This window comes from Cydia amplana, chromosome Z (genome assembly GCF_948474715.1).
Source record: "Cydia amplana chromosome Z, ilCydAmpl1.1, whole genome shotgun sequence".
Classification (NCBI taxonomy): Eukaryota; Metazoa; Arthropoda; class Insecta; order Lepidoptera; family Tortricidae; genus Cydia; species Cydia amplana.
In genome coordinates, this window is record NC_086096.1 from 36034723 (window position 1) to 36047445 (window position 12723).

The following is a 12723-nucleotide window of genomic DNA, read 5'->3' on the forward strand; positions in this document are numbered from 1 at the left end:
ACATTCTATTTTAAGAACCAGACCGCTGAAGAAACTTATTGGTGCTATATTGCATAGCCAATTAATTTTTAGAGACTGGACTGGCCAAATGTAGCTCAAAACCGGGACAAATTGAAGAAAAGGGTGAGGCCTTTGCCCAGCAATGGGACAGTAAAAAATAATCAATTTTGATTGGTTTCTTGAGTATGTCACATCTCACCAACTCCAGGTATCGGCTCATCCCAAGAAGGCATGCTTACTGGTGCCTATCAGTGGTGGGGTGTAAAACATTATATTAATGCCTAACTTTTGCTAAGCAAACATATTATAATTTATTATGTACATCTTTTTAAACAACATCAAAGAACCATTAAACCCTTGAGTTGATATAAATCTAATACCTTTAAACGAGCAATTCTTGAACTGTTTAGACGACAACAGTTTCACTCACTTGAATTTTTAGTCGCTATTGCAATTCAATTCAAAAATTCGCAAAAAGCAATTCTTGCATATTTATTTATATATATATATATATTTCGGGGAACTCGAAAACGGCTCTAACGATTTCGATGAAATTTGGTATATGGGGGTTTCCGGGGGCGAAAAATCGATCTAGCTAGGTCTTATCTCTGGGAAAACGCTAATTTTTGAGATTTTATATGTCTCCCAGATATTAACCTCTAATATATCATACATTTGCACACGATTTGCATTATATCGCGCGTGCGATATCGCGTCCGAGGCGGTAACTTTTGCCGCGGGACTCTGAGAGGTTAAGGAACGTAATTTTTAATTTCAAACTAAAATGGTCTTTGCTAAAGGTAAGTAGTCGATGTGTAACGACCTAGCGACATTTCCTCATTGTATTTGTAAACATAATATACCTACCTAACATTCGCGCGTTAGAAAATCTAATCTAAAATATCATGAACCGGCTGAGCTTAATTCACTTAAAACAATAAGGCAAATATGTCTAACTTTGGTTTAATATTCTAATTCTGTATACAATTTAAGACTCAAAAGATTAAAACCCAGTTTACCAAGTTTCAGTAAAACTTTCCCACAAACAGTTATTTGATTTCATGATTTGACAGGACCATGACAAAAGACACTTGTCATTTTGTCAGCCATTGACAGATATATATAATGTTGCCAGTCAAAAATATAACCAAAGACTAGCATGTAATCCTTTGTTTTTTTCCTTAGTTTAAAGCCGTAACACACTACTACACCGCAACAAGGTCACGTGCAGTGCGGTCGTGTGCTTAGACAACGGGGTTGGCCGGTCAAAGTATTTAGCAGATGGCGCCATCATAGCTTGCCCTGTCAATCCCTAGAATAGTGTCAATTTTTTGTTTTTTAATGCCCTGGATGCCAGCCCTTTAAGCCAATTCTCATAGAAAAGGGGCAAGCTATGATGGCGCCACCCATGCAAACTTTTGACAGTTGCCAACCCCATTAAGCCGGCTTCCCACGGCCCGTGTTTATTACAGGTCAGGCCGGATCGCGCCACGCCTGTGGATGCCTGTGCGGTTGATTAAGCCGGCTTCCCACGGCCCGTTTTTTCACAGATCTGACCGCGCCTCTACAGGCCGACAGATCATGGGAACGGTCGCATCCGACGAGGCCTGTGCGCTGTCCCAGGTGAAATGAACCGACCCAGACGCGCCCCTACAGGCACCGTCGCGCCGCGCCGCGACGCGCCTTTGAAGTTACCGACTCCCGATGGATCGGACGGGTGATGACAGGCCTCGTCGGATGCGACCGTTCCCACGATATTCGGCCTGTAGAGGCGCGGTCAGATCTGTGAAAAAACGGGCCGTGGGAAGCCGGCTTTAGAATGCTGAAAAATATTTATAGTTGGTCAAACTAATTTGTCAGTCAGTTTTGAATGATTTACGGTTAAGCTCTGGTTTCCTAGGATATCGGTGTCGTCATATAGCGGCCGTCTCCATACAAATACTACGACGTCCATAGCCATTAGCCGTATTATTTAGTATGGAGACGGCCGCTATATATTATGACTGCACCGCTATCCTAGGAAAACCGATCTTTACCCGTGAACAAGATGCATGTAACGTAACTGCGTCGGAATATTGGGTGCTCGAAAACAATACAAAAGGTAATCACGATTCATATCCCGGTCGATATAAGTCTATAGTTCAATTATAAGGAATAAGACAATAATAATTTGTACCTATTTTTTATTCGGCTTAATAAAAATATTGTTATCGGAGTGGATAATCTATAAGATAAGATGGGAATGCCGAATGACGGAGCAAATAGCGGCGTGTTAATTTTTTCTAAATGATGAAACATATTTACGTTTCGGTGGGATTCTTATGTGTTATTTTAATCCGTTTAACTTTATTTTTTTGAGTATTGTATTCTTTGTTTAGATATAATCAAAATATATCGGGTGAGAAATTGGGTCGTGGAAACACTGCTTAATAGAAAACCAAATGTTTTACACTGGCAACTCTATCAATCCATAGACATTGTAGTTTCCATTCCGACTTTGACGTCTCCTCCTTTTTCTTTCGGCCATTAACGCCGAAAGTTTGGTGTTCACATTGAGTCACGGATCCATTCGTGGCCCTTAGATCACTTATTTAAAATCCATTCACGATGGTGCAGAAGAAGGTAAAACCTATACGTGTTTACTTAAATAATATATTTTATGTCGAGATTTTGCCAAAACTTCACTTTTCTTAAAATGTCGTCGGGTGCTACCTCAGAACTTTATGTTTCGCGTGATGATTATTTTCTCTACATGTAAGTCGTGTAACTGAGTGGTACCTGTAACTAGCTTTTCGGTGTTTATTAATTATATCCCCTGTTCATATTTCACGTGTTATTTCATTAGAATTACAAGGCGTCTAAACACTGCGACATAACCTAGAAATAAACCATGATGTTAACTTCTCAATGAGTGCCATGATTACACTATTTTATCACCAAGATCGCTGAAGAGCTGCGAGTTAGACACAGTATTTGTTAGTTTCCTTTCCTTTACTGAAAGTGTTAATTATTTCAGCCCAAAAAGAAGGTTGGAAAGAAGATCGCGGCGGCCCCGCTGGTCGTAAAGAAGGTTGAGCCTAAAAAGGTAGTCAACCCACTCTTCGAAAAGAGGGCCAAGAACTTCGCTATTGGTGAGTGCTACCATTAAAATTACGTGTTTCAAACACAATGTGATCTTTAACTTAACCGGTGACTAGTGAAACTAAGGAAATGTATATTGTTTGTAACGAAACAACGTGGTCACATTGTGTTTTGAACCTAAATAGTTATAGGTTACTTCTAAACATTAGCTTTGTGAATTGATCAGTGGTGAATTAAGTGGGGAATACCTTTAAAGACAAAATTTTGTTCTCTGTCATGTTTCTTTACTTCATCTATTGTCAATTCGTATAGCAAATGTTATTCCCATGGATCTAAATGATGCAAAACAAACAATCTGAAACAACCATGTGGTTGCAAATATAACGAGCTTTTTAACACTGACAAGATCCTAATAATTATTTATTGCTCTGGTTTGACGACGAATCATGTATTTTTACTTAATTGATGGGAGTTTGAATTGAATTAGTTATTTAGACGGTTTATAAGAACTATTTACTCAACTCAAAGGAAGGGAATGAGCTTAGTAGTATGTATGTGTGTCGGGAAGTGCCTGGTATGTTTCTCTTGTGGTGTGGTGTTAACGGGTTAATTATATGAAACATGAGGATACTTCCTACAATGAGAAACTTTTATTATAAATGTGTGGATTTGTCCAACATCTTTTTAACAGCAAGTATTTAGGGTTAGGCAGTAGGTCTATTAGTTATTTCATAACATTACTGGTACTATGATTTGTATAGTAGGTGCAAATTGATTCTCATCAAGGACACCTTAGTTATTCTGTTATTCTGTAATTTGACATACAGGTAGATGGGAAATGTGTTTGTGTACTTCATTCTGGTTGTATGTACACCCAGCTCCGAAGTTGCATGGCCGCTTATGAATCCATTCATTATGGTTCCATGCAATTTTGCAGCTCGCTGTACAGGTACTTATAAGGTCTGGCTGCCAAAAGATGTGTACCTTAACACTTTCAATGCCAAGTGCCTCGTTTCCAATACAAAATGAACACTTGCCAGTGAATATGTTCAAGACTAGAGTTTTATGAAATTCTTACAGATTTTCTTGTTAATTAATATAGGTACAACTTTTGGCAGGCTGACCTTTTCATGTCATACAGGTTTTTGTAGTCTTTTCAGTGTTGGCTGACAATTTGTGATTATAACGCATTAATGGCATAGTTCACTATTTATTCTTAGTCAAAAATAAATATTTATATAAATAATAATCATACAATGTTCAGCGAACACTGCTCAATATAAATTAAATGATGCACTGCGCAATGCGACTTTATAAAACAACTAAAACTCGCTAATCCCTACTTTATCCTCTAGTGTCCCACCATCTTAATACTAATACTAATAATTAGTAAATAGAACAGTTACTTTTATTTATTGTGGGTCAGTTTTAAAACAACAAATTAAATTCTGTTTTCCGATTGTCCTTGTATGGTGGACATTTAAGAGTAAAAGTGACTAAGCAAGCCTAAATGCTTCTAACATGTTGTGTTCAGATCATTTTGAATTGCTTAGCTACTTCTTTTACTGATCTCGGTTAATTATTACTGCATGTATACTAGGTTTCTAAGTGCCACTTGCACCATCCCACTAACCTGGGCTTAACACCGGTTAAACTTGGAGTTACCATGGTTACCAGTACAATTTTACACTGAGTAAACTATTTAACCGGTTAAGCCCGGGTTAGTGGGATGGTCATTGGCACTAAGAGTGTTGGCAGATATGCTAGTGAGTTTTAGGTAGTCACTTGACCATCTGAAGCACATGTCAACATAACCTCACTTGCCAAGCGACCATTAATTCATGTCATAAATTCTAAGGCTTTGCAATATCCATCTACCTGTATGGTTATTTATACAGTTAAACAAGCTATATTCGTATACATGTGCTTAGCCAGCAAACCTCAATTTGGCCTAAACTAGATGGTTCTAGGCCATACCGGTTTTAGGAAATTTAAGGAAAATATTGATGTAACGTGGGGCAGTATAAGTAGGTCTATACAGAATGGGGTTTGAACCCAGGACTAACTTCCGAACAACAAACAAGCTTTAGAAATTGTGCTTTTGACAGCTAATAAAATTGTTTCATGAAACGGTATGAAACCTCAACACTGGCGGGATCATCAAGCCCTGTAGGCCTAGCACATGATTGGCGCGACAGTATCTCGCGGCGAGATAGACTACCCGTCCTTTTCTAACTATATTAATAAAAGAGGGACGGGTAGTCTTATCTCGCCGCGAGATACTGTCGCGCCAATCATGTGCTAGCCCGGCTGATGGAGCCATAATACACAAAAATTGATTGAACTGTCTATGTAAATCTGCCTTTACTAAGAAAAAAAAAAAGAAAAAGTATCCATTTTGTTCAACATGTCCATACATGGTTACAACTTCAGAGTAGGTAGCTAGGAAAATATTTGACATTGCACTTATCTTGAAATCTTACCATCACTTACCTATAGATTGTGACTAAAACCCCCAAATCAGAAGCAATAAATATCAGTAACAATAATAAACTTTATTATACACCTGTATCACATTTGTTCCAACCAACATTAACCCCCTACCATCCCGCAGGCCAGGATATCCAGCCCACGCGCGACCTGTCCCGGTTCGTCCGCTGGCCGAAATACATCCGCATCCAGCGGCAGAAGGCGGTGCTGCAGCGCCGGCTCAAGGTGCCGCCTCCGATCAACCAGTTCACTCAGACCTTGGACAAAACCACAGGTGATTTATGACTTGGCTTTTTGAAGATGCTGCAAACTTTGGACAGCCGCAGGGTTCGAAATTATCGAGATAATTATAGTTTTTGATAATAGGGATGTTTCCTGTACTTAAAATAAATTATTTCAAACCGTGCACGAAATAAAGCACCCGATAATTATTAGAAAAACATAGACAGCAGCTATTTTTAAACACAATTTGTATTTAATAAATCGGATTGAAATATAAAAAGTTGGTGAGTTTACCGTGACGTCACTACATTCGTTTTCATATAAATTCCATATTAGCAAATTGTTTTGACAGTTCTAAAAAAGAAGCTGATTTGACTAGTAGGAATGTAGCCTATTATCCCAGGTATGGATGGTGCTATACATATTTATTTTCGTTGATAGTTAAAAATAATTGGGGCGTTTTTTAAATTTTAGTAGTAGTAGTTATTATCAAATTGATAATTATCAAGATAAACTATCATTGATAATTATCCTTTCGAAACCTGGACAGCCGTGGACCACGCGCCTATTTCATTAACTTGACTATCCATGCCGTGTCTATTTCCTGTTCATTTCTGGGTTGTTAAGTAACAGTTGGAAGTTTATATGGTTTAGTGAAACTCAGTGGCGCATGTACAGTCTGTGCCGCCCTAGGCCCCAGGCCATGTAGTAAGCACTAGCCGCCACTTTCTCAGCACCCATCATATACATAGACTGCCGCCCCAAATATCTGGCCATCCTAGGCCCGGGCCTACTCAGCCTTATGGCAATACATACAATTTGGACATCTGAAACAATTCATCAATTTTTCCTTAGCATTTGACAATTGTCAACAGGATCTTGGTCAAGACTTCAGGAGATCACGTCCATCATTATCTATTAAAAAAAATCTAATACTAACACAAGTGCAAATATGTTAGTCTCAAATTTGGTTGGTGTAGTTGGAAGGTGGGGCTGAATGATACATATACATTGCGATAGTCAGGCAGTTCAAAGTTTCGATAGCTACCTATCTTTTACATGATGAATATCCAAATGCAACTATGAATAATCTATGATTATCATAAACAATACGAGCTTTTTAACTCTGAAGCCAACAACTCCCCACTACCCTTGATCCTTATACTATACAGCCACTAACTAGGCGGTTTCTGTTTCAGCTAAGGGACTCTTCAAGATCCTGGAGAAATACAGGCCCGAGACGCAGGCCGTTCGGAAAGAGCGCCTAAAGAAGGCTGCGGAGGCCAAGGTATGCACAAATATATCTCTAAATAAAATAAGTTTAAGATAAATATTTATTTGTAATAAAGTATGCCAGTAGCAACATTACAATTAGGTATTACAAAATTCAACAGTATGTACTTCAAGAATATTTTTGTTAATCGGATCGGATCGGATACCGGTATTTTTTGTATGGGAATGGAAACAGTAGTTTTTCGTTATTTGCTAATTACTTCATTTCTAATTGGGCAATCTAATAACGCGAAGTCGTAACCTAAAAACAACTGAGTCCTACATTTCGAGTATAAAATAATTCGAAATATATGGTTATTTCTAAGTTTTTTCAAAAAACCGGTTCCGATCCCTGTATAGATGTGACATTCAAAAACCCATTCAATTTATATTGAGTTCAGTCCTGACATGAAGTCAATGTGGTTCGCAATTGTCTAAGGTTTTTTTGGATGGCGCCAGCATGGGTTTCCCGTTTCTAGTTTCGTGATTGGGATATAATGGGATTAAAACCATAAAAAAAGACAATTAGGATATTGATTCGTAAAACAAGCTGGCGCCATTAGTAAAATAATTCTATCTGCCAAACCCATTATTGTAATTAAAAATGATTCAATACGCAGCGCCCACATTGGTTTTAGTTCCTAAAAATATATGTTCATGATGCATTTCTGACACTTTCTGAAGGCCATGACGACCTCTAACCACCAAGATCTCTGATGCCACTACTAGTCTAACCCTCTCTCGCTTGCCACGACTCCCCACTAACCACCACTCTGTGCAGGTCGCCAAGAAAGATGAGCCCCTGCCCAAGAGGCCCAACACCATCCGCTCCGGCACCAACACCGTGACCAAGCTGGTGGAAAAGAAGAAGGCACAGCTGGTAGTCATCGCCCACGATGTCGACCCTATTGAGGTTACTTAACTATGTACTCGCCAATACTATTAGCTTAGTACCTTTGCATACAAACTTCTATGCAGAGGAGGTACCTTTTCTCTGCAGCCGATTGTACCACAGATTGCGATGTAAAAATCTTCCCATGACTATTCTGTATATTTGAGTTACTTAACTTAAAACCCCGGTATCTCCGGATAGATCAAATCCTGAGACTAAGATTTTGGTATGATAAGAAAAGGTAATGATAATCTCCTAAGGGCCACTTGCGCCAGCCAGGGTTAGCCACTAACTCGGGTTAACTGGTTAAATACAGAGTTACCAGTAAATTAAACCCTGTGTTTTGGTTAACTCCGAGTTAGTGGCTAATCCTAGATGGTGCAAGTGGCCCTAAGAGGCGAGTTAAGTTTGTAGCTGTGATGTTAGAATTTCTTCACCTGAGGCTTTTGAACAAGATTCACTAGCTGCATGAAGACCCTTGACTCTGAGCTACCACCACAGACAATCCAACCTCTAGACATAGCATAGTCGCGCTACCCCCTCTGCCACACATAGGGTAGCGTTACTCCATCTTCGTGTCAATCCCGTGCCGTGATTGGTCCGTGTCTTTGAACGGACCAATCACGGCACGGGATTCGCTCACCTCGTCCCCCCGCACCCCCGTATTTTTGGCAGCATCGGTTTCATGAAAGAATTGGCCTAAGCTCAGTCTAGAGGTTGGATTGTCAGTGGCTACCACCAACCCCATCTCCCACAATAGACCCTATCACCGTAGCCTTACGTGCGATATCTGCTTGCAGCTGGTCCTGTTCCTGCCGGCCCTGTGCCGCAAGATGGGCGTGCCCTACTGCATCGTGAAGGGCAAGTCCCGCCTCGGCGCGCTCGTGCACCGGAAGACGTGCACGTGCCTGGCGCTCACACACGTTAGTATTTTTATATCTTGTTCATACTAGTAGGAACTCTTTTAAGGCGATTTACACTGACATAGCGATATTTCACGGTGAGAGGAACAGATTTAACAATCTATGGAGATATATTAGTTTGTTAATAAAGCACACGGTGTATAAGGAAGGAGGCCTTTGCTCGCGATTTCGTGCCCCTTACTATAACAAATCATTTTCGCTATGTGTCATGTGAATATCAAGACTATTTCAAATTTAATGTAAATTTTTTAATTACTTTTTTGAAAATTTTCTGTAAATTTCACAGAAATTATCAAATTTTGTCATTAATCGTTGAAATATACCTACAGTGAAAGAATTATTTAATTTCAATCATACCATTCGTACCCGACTGAAACTTAGTTCGAAACCTGGTCGTCATTTAAAATTAGCTCTAAAAACCTGACATGATGATTATGTTATTTGCTATCTGAGTGCCATGATGTCAACTCGTCTACCACCAATAGATTTATCTGAGGCTTCCCCCGTCCACTCGTACCCAACCCTCCTCTTGCAGAGTAATATATAACTTTCCACAGGTGGAGGCGGGAGACCGCGCGGCGTTCACCAAGGCCGTGGAGGCCATCAGGACGAATTTCAACGAGCGGTACGAGGAACTGCGCAGGCACTGGGGCGGCGGCGTGCTTGGCAACAAGTCCAACGCGCGCATCGCCAAGTTGGAGAAGGCGAAGGCGCGCGAGCTCGCGCAGAAGCAGGGTTGAGCTGAATAAATCTTAATGCGTAGCCGTTGTTTTATTTGGATGGTTAACCCTTAAATACATGATTTTTTCGTTTTGCCCGAAATTAATATATATATCACATAATGTTTATTAATTGCACAAAAAAAATACAATCGTACAAGAAACTAAACGTTAAAATTAAAACTAAAATAAAACAAATCTTAAACAAAACTTATAAGTAAAAAATGCTCCCCAGGTCACCTTCATCATGCGATATGGTGCCCAGAAGGCTGGCAGCGTTACCTTTTTGGATGGCCAGGCTTATCCTCTGTCCGAGGTAGCTGCCAGCCCTCCGGTCACCTGAGGTGTCAATGAGACGCTGGGACATTTCCTTAAAAAAGCTTTTTGCGCTAGGCCCCCACGGTCCCAGAGTCTCTACGCCAAACGGCGCAAATATGTAGCCCTCGCCGAGGACAGCATATTTGCGCCGCTTGTTCTGTTCAGCGGTTGTAGCCGCAGCTCCCGCCTTGACGGAGGTCGCCTGTAGGTGGGACGGTGCGAGCGTGTCAACGCAGGTGGCGTCCCACACAAGCGTCCTCCCCAGCCTCCAAGGAATGAGTGTCATCCCGTCGGGCCGCTTGCCGTCGTCGCGTGCGATACCGTTCGGCTCAAGGATGGCCGGCACGCTAACGGAAGCAAGCGCCCTCCGGATGACATCATTCAGGGAGGCGTGGCGAGAGATGCGGCCCGCGCTTCTCTGGCAGGACAAGCCGTGGTGGCCCAGCTCGTCAACATTGGAGCCACAGCGGCAGCGGTGGGGCTCATTGGTTTTGACCCCCAATCGCAGACTGGTAGCGAGTGTGAGGGTCGTTCTCTCAAGGAGGGTGCCTATGTTGGGGGATGGCAACGCATGGAGCCAGAGCCCCGACTCTGGCTCCGAAACGGCTAGGAGGCGAGCGCGCTCTGCAGGGCTTTGAGCATTATCAATAAGAGATTTTAAGGTGGCTCTGCAGAGGGGCTCATCCCAAAGTTTTTGTGAATGTACGAAGGCTGGGATTGGATTTTCCGGGCAGGCTTGCGTCCAAGCATTTTTGGCCTCGATCTGTATTTGGATGCAGATATTGTCGGCGGGAGGACAAAAAATTTTATTGGCGAGATCTTGCGTGCTGTGGAAAGAGGACAAAAAAGCTGGGAGGGCGACGCTGACAACTTGTCGGATGCCCAGGCCGCCATGACGGATTGGCAAAGAGGCCTGGGACCAGGCGCGGTTGTCCAGGTTGATATTGAGAATTGATGAAAGTGTGAGTTTAAGGACGGAGTCTAGGGGTTCGATGAGATGAGGGTATTTCCAGACGGGGCTGCATCTAAGTATGTATGTGAATTTGGGCACAAAAAGACAAAATTTAATGATTACTAACGCCATGTGTGCACTGATTTTTAGAAGGCGGTCCGAATAAGCTTTGTGAGTATTTAGATGTTCACTAATGATAGGTTCTATGGATTCCGGGAAGATAGGAGCACCAAGGAGTCTAAGAGAGGTTTTGTCTATGATTTTGATATTAGGAGCTAAAGTGTTGAAATTTGAAATAATGCTTTGCAGGTCGGTAGTGGGGACAGGATTATTTATAAAAAGTTCACATTTTGTGAAGTTTAATTCTAAGCCTATTGTGTTAAAAGAGTCGGTTAGGCTTCTCAAATCATCTAGAACAGACCTCCAGTCGCCACCTAGTGCTCCGTCGTCCAGGTACCACGAATTAAATTTTGATTTTAGGTTGGAAATTATGGGGTGGATGGCAAGGCTGAATATAGCTGGTCCAAGTGGGTCGCCCTGCTGACAGCCCACAGCTGACGCCAAGCGATGGGTTTTGAAGAGGAGGTTTGTTGATTGGTGGTAACATTGCCACAGGTATTTGTAGATAAGAGGTGTGGCATCTTGGATTTGTGTCAGAAGGGCGCCTCTATCGACGGAGTTGAAAGCGTTTTTCACGTCCACTTTCAGCAGCACCTCGCACGAGTCGTCATCGACAAAGGCGCGCGCTGCGTGAACAGCAGCCTCGCAGCCGCCTTTGCTGCCGAAACCAAGTTGGAAAGGTTGAAATTTTTTGGTGAGGGTTGGAAAAATATGTTTGCAGCAAATTTTAGAACAAATACGCCGAAAGGTAAAGCCTACAGCGATAGGCCTTATACCGCCGTCTTTCTTTTTAAGGGCGCAGAGATTTGCGCCATACAAGATTCCTGAGATCTCGCTGCAGACTTTACCAGACAGCATGAGGTTTATCAGTTGGGTGATACCGTCCAATAGACGCTCGCCAGCATCACCGGTGGCACCGCATAGCAAATCTTTTAGGTGTTGCGGCGAGAGGCCATCGGGGCCACCGGCGGAGCCGTTTTTGAATGACATAACTGCGGCCAACACTTCTTTCTTATTAGCAATCAGGTGTGGTGCATCGGGCTCCGGGGGTTCAGGCAGGCGGAGGGATGCTGCTGGAAGTGGATGTTTAGAGATTAATGCTGAAACGGTGTCAGGGGTATCTGGAGCAACAACGTCACTGGAAAAAAGCATTTGGGCGGCTCCCTTTATATCACCGTCTGTGACTTTTTGTTCCACTATTTTAAATATTTTATTATTATTTGGGGTACGATTCGACTGAGGGCGGGGAACTGGGTCAGTTGGAAGGATACAGTTCGATTTAATTTTCTGAGTAAGGGATATGTTGTTGTTTGTGTCGCTGACGTGTAATGTTCTGTAGGTAAAGGATAATAGCTGGGTCCAACTTTGAAATGAATTCTCGCTAACAGTTTTTAATATAATTGGGCATAAGGCATTCGCGACGGAAATGCGAGCTCCCTTAGGAATTCTTTTAACGATAGGAGTTGCATTCCGTTGGGAACCAAGCCAATCCGGTAAATTGTTAATTGTATTGTCGCTCCTGATATGACTGGGCGCTGTATTTATGTGTTGCGACTGTTGGGAAGTTTGCGACTGAGATATGTGAATACGAGTAATATGGATGTTGAGACCTCTGCTACCTTTGTAAAGACGGCGGGACTGTGGGCAGTGAGGGCAGGGTAAAAGATCTTCAGTGACGTTGTTGCTGGCAGTGCTAGGTCCATTTTGGTAAACGGATGTTGAAGGGGTTTGGGA

At 42.0% G+C, this 12723-nt stretch overlaps 1 protein-coding gene and 1 non-coding gene across 2 annotated transcripts; both read left to right on the forward strand.

Moving 5' to 3' along the window:
• The first annotated feature begins 2462 nt into the window (after positions 1-2462).
• LOC134661567 (large ribosomal subunit protein eL8) lies at positions 2463-9642 on the forward strand. The gene is made up of 7 exons (XM_063517696.1): positions 2463-2622; positions 3017-3131; positions 5696-5845; positions 6993-7081; positions 7847-7978; positions 8758-8880; positions 9438-9642. Exons 1-7 carry the CDS (start codon positions 2608-2610, stop codon positions 9618-9620), a joined length of 807 nt encoding a protein of 268 aa, XP_063373766.1. The 5' UTR covers positions 2463-2607; the 3' UTR covers positions 9621-9642.
• Positions 3413-3489, forward strand: LOC134661956 (small nucleolar RNA SNORD36). The gene has a single exon (XR_010098001.1). It is a non-coding gene; the product is annotated as a small nucleolar RNA SNORD36 (small nucleolar RNA).
• Positions 9643-12723: the final 3081 nt, after the last annotated feature.

Excerpts from the sequence above, each read along its gene's own strand:
- LOC134661567 (XM_063517696.1), top strand. Across the intron at positions 5,846-6,992 it reads GACCTTGGACAAAACCACAG|CTAAGGGACTCTTCAAGATC; the intron begins GTGATTTATGAC and ends TTTCTGTTTCAG. Across the intron at positions 8,881-9,437 it reads CGTGCCTGGCGCTCACACAC|GTGGAGGCGGGAGACCGCGC; the intron begins GTTAGTATTTTT and ends AACTTTCCACAG.